At 40.8% G+C, this 25,527-nt stretch overlaps 2 protein-coding genes across 4 annotated transcripts; both read left to right on the top strand.

The window, feature by feature from the left end:
• Nucleotides 1-158: 158 nt before the first annotated feature.
• rab11fip5b (RAB11 family interacting protein 5b (class I)) lies at nucleotides 159-13,595 on the top strand. Its single transcript, XM_067518831.1, has 6 exons — nucleotides 159-1,037; nucleotides 2,647-3,176; nucleotides 3,916-4,525; nucleotides 5,157-7,631; nucleotides 8,543-8,678; nucleotides 11,566-13,595. The coding sequence occupies exons 1-6, from the start codon at nucleotides 658-660 to the stop codon at nucleotides 11,824-11,826; spliced, it is 4,392 nt and encodes a 1,463-aa protein (XP_067374932.1). The 5' UTR covers nucleotides 159-657; the 3' UTR covers nucleotides 11,827-13,595.
• A 141-nt stretch (nucleotides 13,596-13,736) lies between these two features.
• sfxn5b (sideroflexin 5b) lies at nucleotides 13,737-25,197 on the top strand. Of its 3 annotated transcripts, XM_067518840.1 has the most exons (14): nucleotides 13,737-14,824; nucleotides 17,931-17,999; nucleotides 18,539-18,616; nucleotides 18,826-18,852; nucleotides 18,962-19,016; nucleotides 19,110-19,135; nucleotides 19,298-19,351; nucleotides 19,541-19,597; nucleotides 19,826-19,891; nucleotides 20,553-20,643; nucleotides 20,926-21,041; nucleotides 21,275-21,360; nucleotides 22,324-22,441; nucleotides 22,549-25,193. In XM_067518840.1, exons 1-14 carry the CDS (start codon nucleotides 14,768-14,770, stop codon nucleotides 22,624-22,626), a joined length of 978 nt encoding a protein of 325 aa, XP_067374941.1. In that variant the 5' UTR covers nucleotides 13,737-14,767; the 3' UTR covers nucleotides 22,627-25,193. The 3 variants fall into 3 exon arrangements, with proteins under 3 accessions (XP_067374941.1, XP_067374942.1, XP_067374943.1); XM_067518842.1 differs by lacking the exons at nucleotides 13,737-14,824; nucleotides 17,931-17,999 and having other exon boundaries at nucleotides 18,544-18,616; nucleotides 18,926-19,016; nucleotides 22,549-25,197; XM_067518841.1 differs by lacking the exons at nucleotides 18,962-19,016; nucleotides 19,110-19,135; nucleotides 19,298-19,351 and having other exon boundaries at nucleotides 22,549-25,197.
• Nucleotides 25,198-25,527: the final 330 nt, after the last annotated feature.

Here is a 25,527-nt window from a genome sequence, read left to right as displayed (position 1 = left end):
TTTGATTTATTTTTCATCGCTGAATTTTTACAGATGTTAAGAAAACTCTAAAATGTGCAAAGACTGGAGTTCCAAAAATCGAAGCATTCGCAGGATGAGCTGGGAAATATCTTTGACAGACGGTTCCGCCCCGAAACTTCGCAGATCCTTTTCTCCTTTTTGAACAAAGACAGTGAACGCGCGTCCTCTCAGCTCAGTGCAGCAGAGTAGCATCTGATGAAGGTCTGGAGGAGTGTTTCTCTTTAATTCTGCGGCATCTCTCTCACTGTGTGCGGGCCTGCTGCTGCCGAGGAGGGCGGGCCGTGAACACAACGAGCAGATTCCGGACAGTAAACAACTGATGCGACATGTACGGATCATGGACGCAGGGTGATTTGTGCACGCTGCTCGCCTCACTGACTTTGCATTGATTGAATGTGGGAATGGCGTGCAACGTTTCACGTTAAACACATGCCCAGTCTGCTGTGTGTACACTGACCTCGGGTAAACCCTCGGGGGCTCGAAGGACTTTGGAGATATTCTGCAGAGGTCATTTTTGCGCAGCACGGAAACTCTGGCGCAACGTGAACAGGGATGATCTCGCAGTCAGCTGTTGAGACAAGCGACTAAGTGAGACTAAGCCAAGACGGACACTGCGCCCCTGTGAAGTCGTGCAAAATGATGTCGCTCATAGATCTGGACGATGATCAGCGGTGGGTGCCCACTCACGTGAATGTCACCGTCCTCCGCGCAAGAGGGCTGCGAACCAAAGGCAAGCATGGCAGCCGCTACCTGTACACCATCATCCAGGTGGGGAAGGAGAAGTACACCACCGGCCTGGTGGAGAAAGCGGAGGTGCCCGAGTGGGACGAGGAGTGCTGCTTCGAGCTGCTCCCCGGGATCCTGGAGGACGGCGGTCGCAGCGCGTACCCCCCGGGGAGCGCGGACCTGGTCCTCACCGTCATGCACCGGGTGCTTATCGGACTGGACATGTTTCTCGGGCAAACCATCATTCCTCTGGATAAGATATTTCAGCACGGAACGTGTCCAAGAGACGAGTAGGTCGTGTTTGAATGTTGATGTAGCTTTTATGACAAACCACGTAGATTCACCCAGCACTGATTTATCAGACCACAGCGAGCAAACTTTAAGGTTCAGGGAAAAGGTGTAGACAGTTTTCTCTGCGCACCCCGCCCATCTCATGCAGCTGTTACGGTTGAATTGTGAGCTATAATTATCAACCAACGACACATGGCTGAGACACATACCATCGCCTGAGCCCTAGATGCATTAAAGGCTCATTACAGTCCGGATTGATAGGCTGCCGTAGTCTCCTACCGCAGGGATTCCCACAATGCACTGCAAATCAACAGGATGAGATGTAGTTTCCATTGTGCAACCATCGTTGTGCATGTTGGCCGCTCTGAACGTGTCTTTCTACACAGTCGTGATATTTCTGGCACTGAGTAGTGTGTATTTTTATTGAACTCGTACTGACTCAACTAAAACATGAATAAATGTTATACCGTAGCATGGACGGATTATGAGCCAATGGGCCCCTGGGCACAGACATGTATACGAACCCACTGTTGATACTCGCTGTACTGTAGTTGAGCACTGACTGAAAATGTGTAGTTCAGGCTTTACTGTGTGGTTTATCCTCCACATAAGACATTTACTCACACAAACCATGTCATTCAATGGTGAAATCATCAATTTATGACATCACTGAGAATAATTTACAGTAAATCTAGAACCACTTCACCAAATGTCTCTTTAGTCGTTTTGGATATAAATCCCGCAGTGAAACATTATTACACAGTAGAGGCTTTCTCTGACCCTCAGAGAAGCTTTTTACTGGCTCAGCTGAATGGAGAAGTAATAACAGTCTGAAGTCCAGAGAAAGAAGTGTTTGTTTGGAGTTTGATATCGTTTTAGTGATGACAGAGTTTAAACTAATTCAATCAAAAGTTCAAACGCACCATAGAGTCACCAAACCTAAAAGTTCTAACACGTCAATCCAAGTTCATGTAGCGCACTGAATCTTCTAGAAGGCTTTTACTGTGCATCTTGACCTTCTGGCTCTGACTCTTGTCGTGCCACAGGTGATGTAACAGGACTCGCCAGTGATATTCGAAACATTTCCACATCGACACCGCAGAGCAGAAAGCAATACAACACATCTGGCTTTCATTGTGGCTTCTCCGCCTTCTCTCCTCTCGCTCTACGCTCACTGTAGCTCTCTGAATTCCTGCTGTTAGCTTCGGGTCTAGATCACTTTCTATGGTCCACTCAAAGGATTCAGGAGGCAGCCATGTATTGGCTGACTCTTCATACTGTCCATATCCTATTCAGTGCCTAAACACTGGGCGTAGGTGGGTGGACCCTGAAGAATTTGGGGTTGTGATTTCCTGCTTGGAGGCTTGTAAAAAAAGTTTAAGATTTCCAGTCCAATCCTCTGGCAGCATGTCCATATTATGTAATGTGTAGAAGGCATCTCCAAAAGGAAATCAGTGTTTTTAGTTGTTTGTTCCGATGAATGGCCACATTACCCATGTAACCACTGTTTTTAACCTAAAATATCTCTGTACTTGTCACATCTGGCTAAAGTAGTGTATTTATTATAGGCAGCGATATCATCTTGTCTCTACTCTTTAACTCTTCCAGATGGTTCAAGCTGAACTCTAAAGCTGGAAGAAAAGAGAAGGAACGTGGTGAACTTCAGGTGACAGTACAGTTCACTCGCAACAACATGACAGCGAGTATGTTCGACCTCACCATTAAGGACAAGCCTCGCTCTGCTTTTGGCAAACTCAAGGATCGTGTCACGGGGAGGAAGAGGGGGGACCTGGAGTCTTCCTCAGCCATTGTGCCAGGCCGCTATGCCGCCCTGTCAGGATCCCTGGGGCAGCCGTTCGGAGAGGAGGGCGTTGAAGCGGTGGAGTCACGAGACGTGGAGATGGCGGAAGACAAGAAGAGCAAGATGAAAGATTTCTTCAGAGGAAGGTTGCGCAAGTCATCTGACACCAGGTCGTGCTCGTCGCTGGCTTCAGAGAGTAGCATGTCCTCTATGGCCAGTGATAACCCTGGCCCTCCACCTAGTCTGGATCTGATGTCAGACCCCCCCAGCTCCCCCATCTACACTAGCAAAGTGAGAGTGGATAATCTCTATGGAGAGACAGACTTAGCTAAAAAAGGTGAGCTCTGAAATGATGTTTAAAGGCATGAAATAAGCAGTGTTTTATAGCTGCACGTGTAGTTTAAGGTTAAGCTTCTATGCCATTATACTCACTATAGGTTAGACACAGTTCTGGATTTTGAGGCTGATACTGATCCCAGGGCTGCAGAGTTGAAAAAAATTAGATAATAGTTTAATAATAGTATGTGGGTGACCAGTTATAGAGGTTCTTTTAATGGAAGCAGTTTCGAAACAACATTACAGCATATGAGAGCGAAACTATATTCACAGCTGACACTGATCTAAAATCGAAATAAAATAAGCAAAAAGTTTCCACCAATTATAACAACAGTGATGTATCAATACAGGCAAAAAGGGCACACAAATGAATATTTCATCTTAACAGTGGATACAGCAATAAATGTGATGTGAGTAGATGTCAGTGTTGAACTCACAGACCCCTGGCTCAGCTCTTTGGGGTCTGTTGTACTTCCGTCCTACCACTTTGATCAGGCCCGTTTTAGCCACGTAAGAAGCTGTTTGCTTTTAAAAGCTCTAAAAATCCATTATCACACTAATGGTATTTTTCTGGTGTAATCAATATTGTTAAGGCTTTAATGTAAAAAGTTAAAAAGTGATAGTAATTTCTGCTTCTGCACACAGATTTGATACAGTTATCAGATTTGTGTTCAAATTAAATAGATGTAAAATTGGAACTTTCAATTTTTAAAAAATGTGTTCTTCCTTCTTTCCAACAGTGCTCACCAGTCAGCACACCACAAAGGTACTCACACATAAACGAGCCTTTAGCGATGAAGCCAGTAAGGTCACTACATCCTTCCCTCGATCAAACCTGCCTGCAGAGTCTCTTAAGGGTCAAACAATGACTCAGTCCAAGTCTTCCTTGTGTATAAATGGAAGCCACGTCTATGACTCAGAGCCATCAACTCCAAAGAGCTCAGGAGCCCTCCAGTCCAAGCTGGTCCTGCTGGAGAAATGCTCGCCGCTCTCTCGTTCCCTGCAGAACCTCACAAAGAAGAGCGAGGACAAAAGTTTATTTACTGATGGCCGGCGCTGGTCCTTTGACAAGACGAAGAAAGAGGAAAAGGAGGAAGAGATGGAAGCTCAAGCATCATCTTCTCCGACCCAGCAGACTCAGGTGGGGGATCGCCCCATGCAGCCAGGCACGGCAATCATTTCCTCCGCTGGTGCTTCACCTGAAAAAGGGAGGAAGCTGAGAAAGACTTTGTTCTCCGGAGGGAGGAGTGATTCTCTCCCAGCTAAGTCAGACCTGAGCCAGGCTGCTGCGACTTCTGAGGGGAGGCTCCGAGGCTGGTTTGGCTCTGGTGACGCCCAGATCAAGCCAAGGTGAGTGCAGGTCACTTAAAAGGTTAATATATCGGATCTCTGAACGGACTTTTTGAGCAGGTACGACATCAGGCACAGGGGAATCCTGACTTCGCCGTTTTCTCTGCCTCCTACTCATTTGAAAAATAAATTGGTTTACTGTAGTTCATGGTTTTGTCCATTTTGCGACCTCACTATATCGTCATGTCATACCATTTCCCCTGCTAAAAGCAGTCCAGCATTACCATTTTCTTCAGCAGCGTGTGTCTGTGTTTCTCGGTCAAAGATGCACCGTCATTGTGGTTTAGAAAAGTGCACCAACAAAAGCAAGTGAGAAAATCATTCCATTGTGATCTGAGCTCACCCAGCAGAACATGGTGTTGAATGGCTTCAAAGCATTATTTATTTTCGCTTGATTATTTTGCAAATGTGCTTTGCTCTTTTTGATTTAATTTGTGTTATTGTTTCCATAATACTTTCTGTTTGCCAGTTTTATATCTTGTGATGTTTAGTGACATTAGTTGAGCAAACATGTCCCACATTGTGGACTATCAGCTAGTGTTGAGGTTGTTTTCCTGTTTGTGTAAGAACGATGTTCCCCATCTGGTCACCTGGCACATCATTTACTATTGTGCCCTATTTTCCTCCACAGGCTGAAAGTTTCTCCTAAGGTAGAAAGCAGCTCAGATGTACCCCCTCCCGTCCCTACTCGCTCCCCCGTACCCACTCAGTGCTCCTCTGCCTCCCCCTCTGGTCATGTGTCACCTGATGACCACAGCATTAGCTTCACCCCTTCTTCCTCTCCCTCCTCAACCCCCCTCTCCCAATCCAACCCTTTCCTCCCACATATGCAACGCAACCCTTTCTTTGAGGAGCTCATAGCTGAAGAGTCACAGAGGTCTCCTCCTTTTGTGCCTTGCTCTTCTTCTGACTCATCCCCCTTTCATTACACCACTGTCCCATCACAGCCGGGCACCCCCAGCCCCGTTCATGATGCATTTGCTACAAATATGGCTTCCATAAAGCGAGAGCGCCCCAGACCTGTAGCTAGACAGGTATCTCTCCCTACATTTGCAGCAGCCACACATAACTCCCCTAACCACTCAGCACCTCGCTCCATGTCAGAAAGTGCAGGGGAATGGGATGACTCGTTTGATGCCTTTGCCTCCAGCAGGCTTAACTCACCTAAAGGGATTCATCCTCAGAAACAGAGAACCAGCCCAACTTCATCCCACAGACACAGTTATGGTCCAGTTAATACCTACAATCACACACAAGAGCTGCAAACCTGTGAAGAGGAGCCCCCACCGTTGCCACCGAGGAGACTTTTGAGAACTCCGGTGAATGAGATTTCCTCTGATGGCTGGCTGCACAGAGGTCAGGAGCTAGCTGTGCATAAAGAAGCCTACCTGCTCTCACAGACTGGTGTGGCCTCGTTACAGCGTGGAAGAGAAGGAGAATGCAAACGAAACGGCGTCTCTCCAGATCCTCACACGAGCACGGAGACCTCAGACTCAATCAGTGTCCACTCCCAGCCGTGCACCAACATTACGTCACCAGGATTCATGTGTGAAGAAAAGCTCAAAAAGTTCAAATATGAGCCTTTGGAAAATGACAACGACTGCTGGGGAGGGATGTTGTTTGAGCAAGACTTGTATGGGCGCATGTGTAGAGGAACTTACGGCCAGCCCAAAGTTAAAAATCCTAATTTATCATTAAACGCTGAGAAAACTTCAGGAAATAACACAACATTCAAGGATTCAGGACATAAAATGCTTCTTGATGGTGAGATATCTGTTACACATCTCCTGAACATGTCAGCCACTACTTCTCCTAACCCAGACGAAACCACGGTAACAAATATTACAGCCACTCCAACAGAGCCGTCTGATCCACCCGAAACCACATGCATCAACAATAATGTGTCTTTCTCTCTAACTTCAGGAGATCTCAACATGAATGTGAATAATTCAGACTTTAGTTTTATTGATTCTGATTGTTCCTCCCAATCAGACATAGCAGATACCCTGAAAAGCATCAACAGTTTGGGTAGAACGTTTCCACCACTGCCAGAAGATTCGCACATAGCCATTTACCACGAAGTGGCTGCACCTCTGAATTTGTTCACTTTAAAGGACACCTACATACCTGAGCTGAACTCGTCATTTGAAATAAACTCATCATCTAATAAACTGTGTAAAGTCTCCCCAGTGTGCCAGGATTGTCCACGTGAGCTAAACAATGTGGCACCAGATGATCACTGCAATGTGAGCAGCAGAGAGATCACTGCTTTGTCCTCACAAAACCAAAACTCTGATTCAGTCCATTTTGAAAGTGAATCTAGCGATGATAAAACAAGCAGTGATGATGCCTTCAAGAATACACAGCTAGACTTGGATAATAATGGCAACAGGCAAGCTAAGTTTACTACGCTTAACCAGACGGAGTCATTATCTGGTGTGGTTAGTGCACGTTTTAGACCCAAAGGCCTGTATCAACAGAGCAGCAGCCCAAACAGCCTACGCAACGCCAGTGGAGACAAAGAGTTTGAACAGCTGTTGTCGCTCGTTCAGAACATTTCAGAGGTCAGAGAAGGACCATTGTCATATCAGCCCACTAAATCAGCTCATTCTTCCTTACTGACCTTGGATGAACACGCCAAAAGTAACCATCCACATCACAACGAGTCTAACCCAACATCACAGGTATCTTCACAAGACAAGACGAGACTTTTTAAAGAAAACTGTGAAACTGGAAAACTGTCCAATATCAGTTTTGAAGACCTCCATGCAAAAGTAGCACCAAACCCGAGAACCCCATTAAAGATTGGGCAATCTTTGCATGAGCCCGAGCCCTCGTCCTCGTCTTCCTCCATCCCCTCCGCACTCCCTCTGTCAGCAGATGCACAGGCTATCACCCACCCCACCCCTCTCTGTTGTACCTCCATACATCCCTCAAGCATGGGCCCTAGTGCTGGAGGCAGCACTACTCTGGCTGTGGCCCCCTACACCTCTTCCTCCTCCTACTCCACCACCTCCACCTCTGACCAGCCGCTGGTCGATGCACGGCACTCACTTTTGCCTGGGGGGAGACAGCCAGCTAACAACCTGCCCCATCAGGAGAGCAGGTGAGAACCCTAGGATATGACGTATATAGGTGTTTACAGGTTGTAGTACACTACACCACACATACAGTGAATGATATTTCTCATGATGTGGCTCTGTTTGCTTTATCCATTGTTGGCCTGGCTTGTTTGAAATGCATTTAAGTCCTGCTGTTTCATCCAAAGTGGTTGGATGATCACTGCTGCACTCTTTTTGGCTTTGATTCATATTTCTGTTCATCTCATCTTTCAGTTTTTGTTTACTGTAAATCTGTTGTTTTGCTGACACGTTGGTCTGCCTAAACTTAGTTTTGCTGCCATTTTATCCACCTGCTAATGAATTTAAAGACACGCCCGTATATTAGGTATGTGAAAAAGTAAAAATAAATCTCATAGTCATAAATGATATTTGGCACATACAGAAGATACATTTTCCTCTTTAGACTATAACTGCTTTCATACAGTCACAAAAGACCTAAAAATCATTGCTGGGTCATTTAATTATTCCCTTTTAGATTTAGCAATAACAAAAGCATTTTAAAAATGTTGTGCGTTAAAAGCAGCGTTATCTCAGGAACCCTTTAGTTTTGGCTGTCACAAAGCAGTTTTAATTTGAATTGTAGTTTTTGTTCCACTTTCATTTTGTAAACACCCCTTTGCTATTGTTGTTGTAAATAAAACCACTGCAGTGAGTCCCTGCAGCTACATTTTAGCAAATTTCTTTTTGAAATTTGATTGATAGAGCAGCATTATTGTTTTTTTTAAACAAACAGTAGAATCTATTTTAATGTCCCTGTTCCTGTGACCTGCTTTGATATGTTGAGCTCCTTCAGGAAGTGTGTGTGTGTTCATTCTGATGAACAAACTGATTAACTTGCCATAACCACCCAGTGTATCAGTATTGAAATGCCAGTGCTAACCTCTTTACTTTGCAGACCTCATCTAGTGAAGCCATTAACCTCCAGTCAGTCAGAGAAGAAGGAGGGTCGTTCAGTTCTGGAGAAGCTCAAGTCGACCATCCATCCTGGACGCAGCGCACACCAGGCTGCAGCTGAAGCTGAGAAGACTCCGGTACTGTGAAACAAAACCAGATTAATCTCTTATGAACTTTTCACAACCCTGTAGCTACATGATATATACTCAGGGTAGTCATGTTTTTCTCACTTAGTAAGACAAACATGTTCCACAGCTAAACTAAAATAGATCTAATACCAGAGTCACCTTCTCCTTCCATAGTGTTTAGCTATCCAAATAATTCTGACCACCACCTGCTGCTGCACAATAAAGAAATCTCAAGGTACTTTAAACAATAAAGTCAAGACTATAAAGAAAGGGACACAGAGAAGGGAGACAGAGAAGGAGAAAGACAACTACAGGAGAAAAAGGACACAAAGTTAATGTCATACAGTGGTGACAAATAAATGTGGTTGAGAGGAGAGAGGGACAAGCTCAGTGCATCGGGGGTGGGTCTCCCAGCAGTCTAAGCCTATAGCGGCAAGACTATAACTAACTATAAGCTTTATTAAAGAAGAGCCTAGACTTAAAAGTAGAGAGGGTGTCTGTCTCCTGAATTGGAACTGGGAGCTGGTTCCACAGGAGAGGAGCTTGAAAGCTAAAGGCTCTGCCTCCCATTCTACACTGAACCTTCAACAGCCCATCCCCAGGCGTGCAGTGCTGGTCCCAAGACCGGTAGAAATTGGGGAGGGTTCCTTCAGGAAGGGCATCCGGCATAGAAACTTGGCCAAATCAACATGTCGACAATGATCCGACCCTGAGCTCAAAGGATAAGCCGAAAGGACAAATGTGATGGAGCTTGACCATTTAGAGCTTTAATTGCAGGCTTTTTAGTTAGTTACTGGGGCATCCTGAAAGCAGATAATTACAGTAGTCATACCTAGAAGTAACAAATGCATGGACTAATTCTTCAGCGTCACTTTGAGACAGGATGCTCCTAATTTTGATAATGTTCTGTAGGTGGAAGAATGCTGTTCTAGAGATTTGTTTTAGAATATTTCTGAGATTTTTATGACTTCAGTTTTGTCTGAAATTGTTGGATATCCAGGCCTTTCTTCCTTGTAGGCATGCTTGAAGTTTATACATTTTTTAATCTGGTTCCATAGATACATATAGCTGGGTGTCATCAGCATAGCAATGGAAATTTACGAAGTGTTAGGGTTTTGGAAATTTTAACTTCTCATTTGTCATTTTGGTTATATTATATTTTGACCTCAAGAAGTTTGAACCAAGAAAATTATATCATCACAGAAAAAGTAAACAGGTGCATTTGCTTAGCATTAGAAAAAATGTGCAAAGATGAAATCAAGAAGAAGCAGGATTTTTTTAAATGGCAGAATTTTTAAAAATTTAGATAATGGATTAGTTGTTCATTAGTTGTTGTCAATTTAAACAATGAGAAAGATGTGGAATATTTCATAGATCTTGACAACTAACACACGTGCAGACGTAATTTCTCATTAGAAATGAACAATACCATGAGCTTTATGCTGTATGTGTCAAAATAAACAAGAGGCTCAAAGTAAAATAAAAAGGCTGAAAGAGCACGTGGAGTCAACAAAGGGACAATTTGTTCATGATTTCAACTATTAACAAACTTGACTCAGTAAAATCACAGTTAATTTACAGAAGTTAACATTAAGACCGTGGGGGTCTCAGCAGAAGAAAAACAATACATGTCACACTACTGTAAATCACAGAAAGCTGTTAGTTTCCTAACATCAGCAATGCACATGCTGTTAAGAAACACACTGCAGATTCTGAACTGCTGCAATGACTTCACGGTTTCCTGTGACTCACTGTGAACGTAACAAAATGCCTGTTTTAGTTTCACACCGTCATTATAATGAGATTTCTCAGTTAAATAATTAGTTTGACACAGACCTTAGATGAGGCCATCAGTCTCATGTCTATGTGTTAAACATCAAGAGACAGTTGGCTTAGCTTAGCACAAAGACTGGAAAAATGGGAGAGCAGTGAACCTGGCTTTCTATTAACAAATCCAACCTACAAGCAAGCGTGCGTCTAGAATTTGTTTATTTTAGTGCCAGGATGGGACATTTGAAAGGTTGTAAACTCAAATGTACTCCAATTATTTTGGAAATAATAAAATGTACTACACCCCTCTGTTTTTTTTTTTTTTAAAACCAAAGTGTGCTCAGGCCACTTGTTTTTTCTCAACTGATCTGCTGATCGTTTACTGGCCGTAGCTTCATATCAAATGGACAGGGTAGTATTAAGACAGATTTTTGGCAAAGATTTTCTGTTGCCAGTTGCAGCAGAAAGCAAAAACATATTTCTGTCAAACAATTTCCATAATTGTAACATTTATAAACCAGTTTCACACATTTACTTACATACTGTACTCACTGTACTAAACAGTATTTTCTGCTCCACTATGACTGAGAGGCAATTATGCTAATTTTTACTGGCCTACATTTCACAATACGTTTATCTTAGAGCTTTAGACACCATTTTACAATTTACAACTTTGGCAAAAGTGTATGAAGATCTTATAAAACATGATGGCTTGTTACATATTAAATAACCCAACAAAATAAATAATAACAGCTGAATTAATTAGAAGATTATAAAGAAAATAAAGCCTTTATTTGTTTTAAGACATGTCAAAGATTTTATGGTTCCAACGTCCTCAAATATCAGGATTTCCTTTGGTTTTGATCATTTTATCTTTATTTTGTGTTTGTTGGTTGGAAAAAAAACAATTGTGAAGATCTCCCTTAGGATTCAACATATACTATTTCTTTCTAAACTGAGCAATCAAGTAAAAAACAAATTGCATCCTTAAGCAAAATTAGTAAAATAGCTCCAGTTCAACCACCTAGACTTGCACAGCAATGCATGAGTTATGATAAGCCAGTGATTTAACATGTTGATGTGTAACTGGGACATTTTGTCTGTATTTTAACACTGTCTCCTGTAGGAGGCGACAGTGGACAACCTGGCCCAGTACCAGCACCTGACCAACATGGAGCTGATCTCCCTGCTGCTGCAGCAAGAGATGGACATTCAGAAGCAGCAGGCAGCCTCAGATTGGCAGGGCGCGCAGCTGGAGAAATGCGAGGCAGAGCTGAAAAAGGTCAAGTCACAAGTTCGAGACCTGGAGGACTACATTGATAATCTCTTACTGCGGATCATGGAGCAAACGCCCACGCTGCTTCAAGTGCGATCCAGACACAAATGACTGCAGCGCAAGAGTGTGTCTGATGCATTGCATCTACAGCCTGGACCACCATAATACTGTTTCCTCAAGAACAGGAATCACAGTTCTACAATCCAACAAATGATTTACAAAATCTGATCACACAATGATCCAAGTCTTTTAACTGCTAATACTGCCCTGCTGATGTAGACTCAGTATTACCCAGCATGCATGCGGGTTGCTATTTCAATTTGACACGCACAAAAAAAAAAGTACTAGGTCAAACGCTTGAATCACTGTGGATGCAAATGAATATTTTACCCATGCTTATTAGAATATTTTCAGGTAGTCAGCTGTTTGCAGTTTGAACTCACTGCTTTCACAAATGTATATGTTTTTGGTAAATGCAGTAAATAAGCTCTTCAGGGATCAACGTAGCTTCTCTAACAAAATATGATGTTAGCTCGAGAAACCTTAAATGAAGCTATCAGACGTATGAACAACACTTTCTTCTTGAACTGTTTTATCAAATGCTACAAGAACAAAGCTAACTTAAGTTAATTACATATTTTCAAGAAAAGTTTTGGCAAAGCCACAAAAATAGTTAGACATCATAAAATGCTGCTCTGCAATGTAAATACTATAAAGGGATGTTTCCAAATGACATATCCAAACCTATTGAAATTAGCATTTTCTATTTTTTCATCATTATTTGACTTTTATTTTTACAACATACTTACATTGATTTTAAAGAAGTAATTTTTGTACAAATTACTTGATCTTTAAACTTATATCTTATTTCAACATAAACAACGAATTATACGTTTTGTTGTGCTTTCTTACATTTTTGTTTGGCTAAAAAAAAAAAAACAGCACTTTCCTGTTGAAATAACAATGCAGTAAATAAGAGTATTATAAGTTATTTCTGTCAGACACCTTTCTCATGATAATAACACTCTAGTACCACTGTAGCTACTTGCAATGCTTTACATGATCGCAGTACTGTACTTTAATAAAAGTAAAGTGCACATATACTAGTGTTTCTGACATGTCACTAATCAGAACCTCGTGAGGCTGCACAACTCTGTGTACATGTTACCTATGGTGTGTTACAGCAGTGTTTGCTCCTCTCCACTAGAGAGCACTCATTACCTCAGGTTACTGGTTCAGCCAAGATATCGTCCTCTGACATCTACTATTTGATTTTGCCAGTTTGTCAGATTTACCATTTCACTGACTATCTCTCTCTGTCTCTCTCCACACACACATATACACTGTACACACACACACAAACACACACACACACACACGGTTCCAAGCTGGGAAGATGTGTAAAACTGGAATAAAAACCAAATGCAATGATTTGCAAATCTCATCAACCCATATTTTATTCACAATAAAACATAAACAACATATCAGATGTTGAAACTGACATTTTACCATTGCACAGAAAATATTAATTTGATTAAAGCAACACATCTGAAAAATAGTGGAACAGATGTAACACAAGGCTGGAAACGTAATTTTAAACAAATGGCGCATTTGACAGCTAATTAGGTAAATTGGCAACAGGTTAGTAACATGACTCTGTATAAAAGGAGCATTTCAGCTTTACATTGGAGCGGCTGCTTCCCCAATGTAAAGCTGGGCAGAGGAGGGGATGCTACACAAATGCTAAACACCACACTGTTCAAACTTTTTAGATGTGTTGCTGCCATCAAATTCAAAATGAGTTAATATTTTCCATGAAATGTTAAAACATCTGATATGTTGTTTATGTTCTATTGGGAATAAAATATGGGTTGACAAGATTTGTAAATCACTGCATTCTGTTTTTATTCATGTTTTACACATCGTAACTTTTTTGGAATAGCTGTTTTATAGCTATGGAGAACGGAGCTTATTGCATTTCCAATGAATGCCCATAAGTTCCCTCTTGCACAGCTTTCAGCTTTACTCTTCTCTGTCTCTATCATAGCACTGGCTTCGGATTGTTAAATGCTGGTTTACATTAATTTCAGCTCTAAAGTAGAAATTAATAGGCTGTGGTTTACAGCCAGGAGATCTGGGACATTTCCTGTTTAGACTGAGCAGTTTAGGCTTAGAATAGCCCATTAGGGGGTAAAATAGAATATGTATTCAGATCCTTTTCATGAGTTAAATAGCAATGTCACTACAGAAATGATCCAATGCATGTAAAGGTCAGTGAAAATCGTCCTCCGGTACGGGTTATAAGTAAAAAGGATCTTATAGAATTAAACGTAAAAATACTAATTATGCAGCAAAATGCTCTTGTCAGTACATTATGCAATTATTATCAGCGATTCGGTAACAAGGACACAATTTAATGCTTGTCTATTATTTGTTAGCTAGTATTTAACAATGCAGTGTATTCTTTCTCCTTTATATCTGCACAACATGTCAAACATTAGTGTAGTTTAGAAAAAAGTATTTGTCTTCAAAGTGTATTGAGGGAGAAGTATAAATGTTAGTACTTATGCTGAGCAGCAGTACTGCATAAAGTAGTAATTTGTTTTTTTCCTGTTTTTAATTGAAGTTAATTAGACATAAAAGTGTGATTTTCATGATAATATACATTTAATGTACTTCAGTCTCATAACAACAGTCTTTTGTCCTCGGCCACTCTTTGACATCTGGCGGTGTGGGGACAGATGTTTTTCGCTCTGGTTGCTTATTAAACATGCACACCTCTTCCCGTCCTGTCGGTCTGACACCTTTGGGTGCATCCACTAGTTTCTCTCCCAAGATCAATCCGAACAGTTATGTAACAGCTGTCACCTTATCGATTATTTGGGATGTGTAGTCATGCGGTTCAACTTTACCAGTGTTAACCCAAACGAAAAGACTACACCTCCCAGCAGGCTTAGCGGCTCTTCGCTCCACTAGTAACACACTGATTGTAGTTGGGTACTTGAAGCCCCGCTCATGATTCACTTTATTAATAAGTAAATAGTTCGATGTCATGGCGGAATCTACAGCATGTCCTGTTTTCCAGCTCGGAAGTGCCCGATACGACCAGGTAAGTCCCCTCTTTCCTCCGGTAACAACACGGCAGTTAGGGTTTAATTCTTTCGGGTGAAAAGCAGCTCCATCCTCCGCCCTGCTCCCTGCCTGGATGCTGTCACTTTGTGGCCAAAGTTGCCTTTGATTTACGAACCGATTCTTTTGTTGTGTTTCCGGAAACAGCAGCAACTTTCTGGCGAAAGGCCGACGGACTTCTCTGTGTGATAAAATTACTTAGAGTTTAATGTAATTTCACCAGTGGCAGCAATAGTCCGTGGGCAGCGTTATATCGCTGTTTATTAGCTCCCCAGACAGGTTTCTCACTCTGCTCCGGATCAGATCAGATCTGCAGCCAAGATGCCACCGTCAATTTAAAGGCAGCAGTCATTTCCACCTCACTTTATCTCGATTTTTTTCTTTAATTTAAGCTTTAAGATGACTGTTAACGATTCAAATATGCGCACGATCAATCCACACAGATGTTTGCAGGACTCGTACCACTGTGTGATTGTAGTAATCTGAAGCCCACTACTCAGTCCTCCGTCCTCAGAAATTATTTGAAGGATAATGTGACCTTCATGGAAACTGCATGTTTACAGCGCCTTTGAGCAATGCTATTTACTGAGCATCAAATAAAAGGGAATTATTTACCTGATGATGTTGCACAAAGCAAAGTCCAAATTCAGATTGTATAAACGAACCGCTTAAGTTTTTCATCTGATATGGGCTGTCATTGTAGTTCTTATCAAAGGAGGGTGCAGGCTGGACCACAATCAGTGTAAAAACACTAAAGCCCAGGGCAAAGTAACTTGAAATCTGAGCCATTTCCTCACACACATTGTGAGAAACACAACTATGGATTCATTACTGAAGAAAGAACCTGTGGGCCAGAGCCTCAATGGGAAGTGACCGGGAACATTAATTGCTTCTAATAACAACTTGGACACAAAAACTGCAAAATGCTCAAGAAACATAAGCAAACAACAACAACAACAAAGGAGGCGACAAAGAGCAAGTGCAGAACAACTACAAAAACACAAAAAACCCAGACATGCAAAAGAAGAGACCCAAGTGGTCCCAGATGACCACAAAGAGACGTGGGGAAACAAAAAAGATGCAAAATGACCGCAAAGAGACACAGAGGGACCTCAAAGACACATAAGGCAACAACAGAGATGCACAATAGACCACAAGGACATTTAAATCATCTACAAAGACACACAAACAAGAAGGCATTTGAAATGATGACAAAGAGCTGCAAACCAGCCACTAAGATACAAAACAGTTTGACCGTCATTCCTACTCAGGCGCGGTGACTTGAGCGACCCATTGTTTTATAATTCTACTTAAGTCAGGACACTGCATGATTAACAGGTCTGGAAGACATTTTATTAGCACCCTCGTCTAATGTGGTTTATTATTTTGTTACTTTCACAAACCTTTTTTAATTTTTCCATCAGCAACCAGAGGTTTACGCCAGATAAATAAAGGGGCTGTAATAATTTTTGTTACTTGCATCAAAGCAGGTGAAACTAGGCCAGTCCTTGAATCAGCATAGATCTTACTTGGCTCGTCTGTGCTTTCTGCCGCGCTCCATCTCTGCCTGCCTTGTTGTGTACTCTCAGGGGAGCTGAAGCTCATGCATAATTAAAGCAGGCTCCATACATGGATCCCTGCCCCACTGTTGCAGAGCAGCACTGCAGCATATATGGCATGTCAGTGGAGGAGACGTGGCACAGCAAAACCTAAAGACACAGTACAGAAAGACGGTGGAGCTACTGCGTTGAAGAGGACTGAAAGTTGTTTCCAGTCATTTCAATTAAGGCTCAGTGCTAGAGAAATAATTAAAACAGACTTGCGGGTTCCACTGTCTTCTCACTGTATTTCCTGCCTTTCATAACTGATACACTTCTCAGAGGGAATCTGATTGAAGATGCCATGTTTTCACCCATCTGGTTTGCCAAAGAGGCTCTCATCATAAAGTGCTGCTGGGCCTTTTCAGACTGCTGGCACACGTACTTAGCAATTGGCATGCTGGTGTAGACAGTGCAAGGAACAGGAAACAGGGCGCCTGACCAGCAGCTCCAAGCTTCATTTGGAAGAATGTAGAATGTAGTGCATTTACTCAGCGACTGTATTTAAGTAAAATTTGTACCTATTTGCAGTATAGAATACTTCCATTTTATGTATTTTACACCTTTACGCCACTACAATTCAGGGGAAAATATTCAACTCTATACGTATCTTTAGCTTTAGTTTGCAGATGGAGATTGTTTAAAATATGGAGGAAGAAGGAATCTTCTTATGATCCAGACCATACAGGTTCGTTTGTAAGGCTGCAAGGCTGGATTTAAAAATAGGGCTGACAATGACGTGTTTCCAGTCATTAGGGGAAGTACTGTGACAAGTTAATTAGCAAATGGATGAATAGAAGTAGGTTTGTAGTTATTAATAACCATAGTATTAAGGCTACACGTAGAGCTTCTTAAGAAGCGAATTATTTTATTCACTTGTTTCATTGGCCATAACCTTAAATAACAGAGTGAAGATTCATTGTGCTTCACAGGAATTTAAAGGCAATGGTGTTCAAAGCAGTGACATTTGGAGAAATGCACTTCTTTGCTTTCTGTTGGAGAATTTAAAGAGATTGATACCAGTCTCACGTACACATCTTCTGTGTATGTGATAGATACACATACACACCCCCAGTGTCTGTGTATAAGAGCAGTGAAGTTGGACCTTTGGACAGAGCCAGGTTCATTGTTAACCCACAGACTGTAATGAAAGGGTAAAGTGAAGCATTTGATGGCATCATGGTTCCTGTAAGGATGAATGAGCGGTAACAATATTCCCAAAATGTCAAACCATCCGTTTGGTTGGCAAAGAGGACATGTACTCACTATCTGTGGAAGGTCACGTACTTTAATGGCTTTTTAACTGGAGTCCGATTATGTTTTAGCTTAGGGATTTTTTAAATGGGAATTTTTGAGGCAGAATGAGGAGTAATATTTCTGCAATGATGAATCCAGTCAGACTTCGGAGGACAGAAAAAAAGAGGATGCTGCTTTTACTACAGCTCTACTCTGTCTTCAAATTAACTGCCCAACTCTGTCTTTTTTTAGGGTTCATTCCTCGGTCGTCTGAGACACTTTGTAGACATCATTGACCCCAGCACCCTGTTTGTCTCCGAGGTAAAACCTAGATATATTGTATATGCTGTCCAGACCAGAAGTATTTGGACAGTTACACTTTTTTTGTGTTCTTAAGGTTCAGCATACTGAATTTAAAAAAATATTAAAAAAATGAAATTAAAAATGTGACATTTCTGACTTTAATTTGGGTAGTTTTACATCACATTTGAATCCACAGTAATTTTATCCAAAGCGACTTACAAGGGAGGTACGAAACAAGCAATGCACGGTAGCCAAGAAAGGGAGAAGACTCTGAAAGCAAATTGCCATAAGAATGTGACGCAAGTATTTTAGTTTCATCAGATGTAAGTGTATAAGACGTTGTAGAAGACTTCTGTCCTCAACTGGTCTTCAACTAATATTGTAACACTGTATATATGACATCAATATTGTGAGAAAAACGTCAACAAATAATATGTACAGCATATTGACCTGTAATTTGTGTGTCTGCATTAGAACTAAAAGATTTATAAACAGGACAAAACATGCATACATTCATAGTTTAGCTAAGCCCTATTTTTGTCTTCCTTTGTTTGTAGAAACGGTTGAAAGAATGCATCAAACTCCTGGACGACTACAAACATGGGACACTTCCACTTGGAGTGTCAGATCTTCAGGTGAGTCTTCATGCTGATGTGACATAGTAGGTTCAAGTGTCTGTTCCTAAAGAAAATCCATATTAATACCAAAAGGCAGGAAGCATGGGAGTACAAATTACAAGGACTAAAATAAAAAAAAACATACAATTAGGCTTAGAATTCAATCAGATGTTGAAAATTAATCAGTTCTATTTTTTTTTTTTTAACTGCGCTGTTCCCTTGTGCAGCTGTGGGAGGCCCAGAAGATCAAGCAGGTAAGTGCATCATCCAACATGCGTCAGCCCAGGTTTTACTGCACCCCCATACATTCAAGCCTGTGTGCTCCAGGCAGCATGAAGATGACGCCATGCTCTCTGCACGCAGGCCATCATTCACCCTGACACAGGAGAGAAGATCTTCATGCCATTTCGAATGTCAGGTACGGCCTCAGATGAAGATCTTTGCCGAATGTTTTCGCGTCGGCCCATTTAGTCATTGTTTTTCCACTGACTACCCTGTTCTCACTGTGCAGGCTATGTACCATTTGGAACACCAATTGTAAGTCCCATCTGAAAATCACTCATTTGAAATCATGCACTTCATAGAACTTTTACTCGGCTGTGCAGATGTCCATTGATGCAGTCATGTTTGGGGACAGATGACATGAGACTTGGAACTTATTTTGTCAAAAAATAAGCTCTTATTCCTGGTTTCATCTAGGTCATTGGCCTTCTTCTCCCAAACCAGACTGTGGTGTCTACCATTATATGGCAGGTACTGTAATGAACATACACATTGTGAAACCATTGCATTTATTGTACACGTGAATAGTACTCTGTCTTCCCTCTACTCCTTACTCTATGTTAGCCTTCTCTGCTCTGATTCTGGTCCATGCTCCTTTTTCCTTTAATCCCTGCTTTTTACACATCTTCCTCTCTTTTTTTCCTTCTTTTTGTCCTACAGTGGCTGAACCAGAGTCACAATGCCTGTGTGAACTATGCCAACCGCAACGCCACAAAGGTACAAACCACTTAGAGGATTTTAAGATCTCTAGACTCCCTAAAACCATCTAAAATTAATGTAGATATTATTTATGAAGTTTCGTTGTTAACGCAATAATTGGTTTAACTTTTTTTCCGTAAATAAAACACATCCTAAAACATTTAAACCTACTGAGTTTGCAGACTTCTGAGAGTAAACTGTGTATCAAGCTCTGACAGAATTTTTCTGTTGTCCTTTTTTTTTCAGCCTATGCCAGCATCCAAGTTTTTTCAAGGCTACGTAGGAGCAGTGACCAGTGCTGTCTCTATTGCAGTGAGTGTGTTTTGCATTTAGTTATATCACTATTAACTTTATGATGGAAAGTTATATTTAGTTTGAATTATCTGCTGAGAGCTGCCTATAGCTTTGAATAAACTCATAAGTCACTTTGCCTTCTCACTCTAAATAAGTAATTGTACTGACATAAAAATAATGTCTCTGTATTTAGTAGATGATTCTTAAGGTATACTACTAGGTATTAATGCTCTTACTAGGAGGAATGCATATGCAACCAAAGTATGTTTTCTATGAAAACTCAAGAAGGAAAAGTCACAAATATGCCAATACTAAACATATCAGTAAATTGTTACAGACAATGTATATTACCTGCCTAAATAAACAGCCATGTAAAGGTTGTTGGTTAAGGTTGGAGAAATAGTGTCGTCTGTTCCATTAACAAAAATGGTAATGATAAGTGACATAGCACGCTCATTTGTTTTTGAACAAAACCACACTTGTCTGAAGCTGAGCGTGCAGTCAAACATATGCCCACCACCACACAGAAGCCATTAGTGAGTGTGGCTCTTCATTCATTCACAAATACAGTACATCGATACAATCGGCTGTTTTACTGTCTAACACTATTCAATTCATGTCACAATAGTTTTAGGAAAAAGCTCAAGTTGGTGCATTTTTGCGTTTTTGTATTTAACAGGTGGGACTGAATGTGCTTATTCAGAAAGCCAACAAGTTGAGCCCTGCCACCAGAATGATAATACAGAGATTTGTCCCCTTCCCAGCTGTAGGTAGGTGCTCACAGGAGCCTGTGTACCAGTCAAATTACGGGGGGTGGGGTATTACGGTTGTTGCCCTCTGGTGGCAAGACTCCAGTGTCCAGCTGATATCATTTATACCTGCTATTTCATGGTAAATTAAAACAAAAATATTTGAGAAATACAGTGCATTACATTTTATTTTGAGTATTTAATAGTATTTATAGCACTGTACTGCAGCAAACAGGACACCAAGAGCACTTTATCTGCCTCTGTTCTTATCTTGTGGAAATGCATTTCTTTCTCCATCCTCAGCAAGTGCAAACATCTGTAATGTGGCTCTGATGAGACACAGTGAGTTGTCTGAAGGCATTGATGTGTTAGACAACAACGGGAATGTGGTTGGATCCTCCAAAATTGCAGCCAGACATGTGAGTGTTATTTTGTTTCATATTTGTTACATGAACCTACTAAATGTGATTACCACTTGCTGTTTGCAAGTGAATTGGAAACGTGACGGTTGCTGATAATGGAGGAAATGCGCCGTTTCCCGCTCGGCTCCTATCGCTCAGCACCCCTCTGATCTCATGACAGGGAAAATTAAATCCAAGTCATTGCAGCATTTTAAATGAAGCGTGTGCACAATGTTCTCTCCTCTCTCCAGGCTATTATGGAGACAGCCTTCACACGTGTGGTTCTACCAATGCCAATCTTTGTCCTGCCCCCCATCATCATGTCCTACCTGGAGAGGTTGGTATGAACATATATTTAAGTACAGTACCAGTTTGTTTTGTCTCAATTTAAAAATCAATTAGATCTAAAAACTGGCAAAGAATATTGAAAAACACTAATATCTGAATGACCAGAGAGGAATATCTTTGACATTGTTCACATTTGTGTTACTTACATCTCTTTTCGACCTGTGTGCAGCCTTTTTGTCATGCACATGCGCAGCTGGACAAAGCTGATTGGAAACCTGGTTATGCACATACAACTTTCACCTGCTTACCTAAATCCACAAAATGCACCCCATTAAAACCCAAACAACCATTTTTCATATTTTACTAAATGTTAGTTGACCATTTCTTAATAGAAGACTGACAAAGTTATTGCTTTACCATTTTACTCTCTGTCATCACACACAGCAGATTGTTCTACACAGACCCTCCTGATATCCCACCCTCCCACAGTACATTCTAAATGATTTCACTAACATTAAACAGTGTAAGGTTTTTTTTACCTGCCTAAAAAGCATAAAATTTACCATTTATCTGTTAAATGTTGTCTCTCATCATTAACCTTTAATTGTCCTTAAAGGGTGGTACTGTATATTCTCTCTGCTTGATTCCGGTCTAAAATACTCAAATATGTGTTTTTGTACTGATCGAGACCCAACATATGTTGTGCCCCAAGGTGCTGCCCATACACAGTATTCATTCACTAGTGCATTTAGGTCACCACAGACAGAGTAAATGTAATATAAAATGTAAACTCCAACAGATCATTTCTTCTTCAATTTGACTCAGTATATGCAGAACTAGAACACAGACAGAGAAATCTCCCACCCACTAATTGTGTGAAATAGCTCCCCCAAATCTGCACAGTGTTTATCTCCAGATCTAAAAATAGCTCCTGGCTCTGCAGTGCTCATTTGGGATCGATCCACACAGCATGCTCATGTTTCCCTTTTAACCGCTATCTTGACTTGTGTAGGCTGCGCTTCCTGCAGAGAAACCGCAGATTATTGCTGCCTATCCACGGTGTTGTGTGCCTCGTTACTTTTGGCCTCTCCCTGCCTGTGGCCATCAGCCTGTTCCCACAGATATCACAGGTACAGTACAGGATATACTGTCAGATAAACTGTACTCACTGCTGCCCAGGCAACTCATTCATCTCTGATTCCAGATGATGAGAGGAAATGTATTTATTTATTTGTAGATTGATGTGTCTTGTCTTGAGCCGGAGATTGCCATGGCAACAGATTGCAAGACGGTGACCTACAACAAGGGTTTATGATGGATGTCATGGTGTGGGAGCGGCGAGGACAGATGGTGAGGATGGAAATCAGGCTGCATTGTGAACAGCTGTAAGGGTTCCTGCTGTCGACAGGTTTGGAAACTGTCAGATGCAGTATGATCGTAGAGCCTGCAAATCACTAACCCAGAGTTTCTAAACTTTATTTTCTACAATACTGATGACCCTTCCAGGAATGAGTCACGCAGAGAGGAAGCAGCAGCTCTGCATACTTTCACTCTTAAACCAGTTTTAGGATTAAAGGATCAAAGTATGTAATATAGCACAGTGTTTCCCACTTACATATTTGTGAAATGGCAGACTTGTTAGCCAACACTTGCCTAAACACAACTTCTGCACAAATGAAGCAACATCATCATTTAATCAGAGTATTTTGCCACCTGTCAAATTAAAGTTCCTTTCTTTTTTGGTGTCAACTGAAATCTATGAGAAACATCTGGCTCTTTAGCTGTGTTCACCAGCCAAATGCTTACTTTGTCATTTGCTGCTGAGCAGGTAGGGTACTATACAGTGGGTTTATCAGAGCCTCTTCACTGGAAGTATAGCTACCAGCTGCAGCCAAAAATAAAACTGATGAGAGGTGAGAGGGAACAAAAAAAAAAAAAAAAAAAAAAAAAAAAAAGAGCAGTGGCGTGAAAGAAGCTGCACAGGTCAGTAGCTCAGTCGAGCTGCAGAACTGGGTGATAATTCTCTCCATTCACATATAAATAATCCCGTGATTGTGTACTGTTCTTAAACAAGCTTGTTTAATGCTCTTATCCATAAGGCTGTGCATTGTCAGATCGGTCCCAAGGAACAATATGCATCAGCCTTCTCTTTTGTTAAGTGAAAGAATGGGAACACAGGTGTTTCTCGAGAGGATTCAAATAAAGATGTTCATCAGCCTGAACAGCTGATAGTCATGCTGTGGGCTGTGTAGTCAACATGCCCACCAATTAATTAGTTGACACTGAATTTATCTTTATTTCAGCCCATTATTCCTTATCTTGGGACTGAAAAGATATTCCAAATTCTAGAGAACTGGAAAATTTAAAAAATGTATTTCTAGAATGTTTAGAATATAGTCTAAATTTGATTCAGTGGCCTGTTTTAGAGCCTAATAAATACTGGATGTATGGATGTTTAATATTTACCTACATTGTGAATTGTGGCCATAGCATGTACATGTAGATATGAATATGTCATGTCTTTTGTACAAACTAGAGAGGAGATGTGATGGACTACCAGTGCACAAGTACCCTTTGGCCATTCTTTACTGTAGTTTCTCATTATTTCTAGCTGTAGCTAATATATCTGCAATAAATTAATAAAGGCTGATATTTTGCTAAAGGCCATTTATTGGTCATGCTCTGATATGTTATAGTATTGTGATCGAGATGGTTGGAAAAAACAGAGTAAAATATCAATTTTTTTAGTCTTTTTTTTTTTGTCTATTATCGTGTGGCCTCAGATGGTTTTCCAGCCTTAGTGTGGAGAGACTGGCGCACTAACTATGCTGTGGTGTTGATTTAGTGTGTACTATCAGAAAGAAATGAAATAAATGAGGGAGTGATAAAGAAGCTGATTAAAATGGGACAATTGTACCAGAGATAAGATGCTCTGTCATTGGCTGCCTATGTACTGTAGATGTAGTGCCATCAGAAATTTTTAAGACCGTTTAACTTTTTGCACATCGTGCTACCTTCTTGTAGGCCAAACCGGAAGTTAGCATCTTCCTGGTTCACTGGACATAAAGTCAATAGGAGTTTTGCCTTGACATTTCGAGGTTTGCAAAAAATAAGCTCTGGGACAAACATGTTTACGAGCAAGATAACCTGCGCAGATGAACACCACTTTGTGAAGCTTTTTTTTTTTTCAGCGTAGTAAAATGTGCCAAAATTGAAAGGACGTCACTACTTTCTGATGTATACACATATGTTTATGCACTTTTTAAACTCAGAAATGGCAGGTGAATACATGCCAGGCATTTTAACCCAAAAATGTGAACAACATTCAGCAGTCCACTGTTTTTGTACCACAGTAGCCAAATACTGTTATAAAGGGTGTTACTCCACTACAGACTGTTGTTTTCCAAACAAATAACTTCTTTGTACAATATTTGAATCATAACCTATGTATTATACTTACTGACTATGAAGTAGTATTTTTAATTCTTTGTATAATACTTGTACTGCTAGCACAGGTTTATCAAAGCACTGCTATTCAAACAATGGGAAAAATTTACCTACTGTACATTATATTAAAATGTATTAAAAAACACTTTCTCGGTTATTGTGAAAATGTTTATTCAATATGTGAACATGTATTTCTTTACTGATGTACTGTACTTCATTGTATTGGACAGGAAAAATCTGCTTTCTGAGCTGGGAGGACCAGTCAGTTAATCAAATAGTAGACTGACATAAATTAATTTGCAACTATTTTGATAATTGACACATTATTCAAGTTTTTTTTCCACCTTGGATTAATGTCTCCTTAGGGTTCAGAAAACTAATGGGAATTTTACTGTTGTCTATAACTTATTAATTCACCTGTTAATTATAATATTAAAACTGTTACTTGCTCCAGATACTTTTATTCTATACAAATTATGATCAACACATAAATTATGCAACATTTATATACAGTATACACCAATAGTTTCACTAAAGTGTAGCCACCAACATTCGATTTGTTATTTTATTGCTATACTAAAAAGTATATTCCATTGAATTAGGAATTGGATACTTTTTCAGATGAAATTCTCATAAAGTTATATTTTGTCCATTAAGTGTCTTTTTGTTGTTATATTACCAAAGGTAGTAGTACACAAATCCCCAGCACAAAAGTACTCCACTAGAAGTACCGGTTAGTTTTTAACGTGGCGCTACAGTTCAAATCTCC

This window comes from Channa argus, chromosome 10, assembly GCF_033026475.1.
Source record: "Channa argus isolate prfri chromosome 10, Channa argus male v1.0, whole genome shotgun sequence".
Taxonomy (NCBI): Eukaryota; Metazoa; Chordata; class Actinopteri; order Anabantiformes; family Channidae; genus Channa; species Channa argus.
Note: the sequence above shows the minus strand (reverse complement) of the source record. Positions and strands in the feature narration are given on the sequence as shown.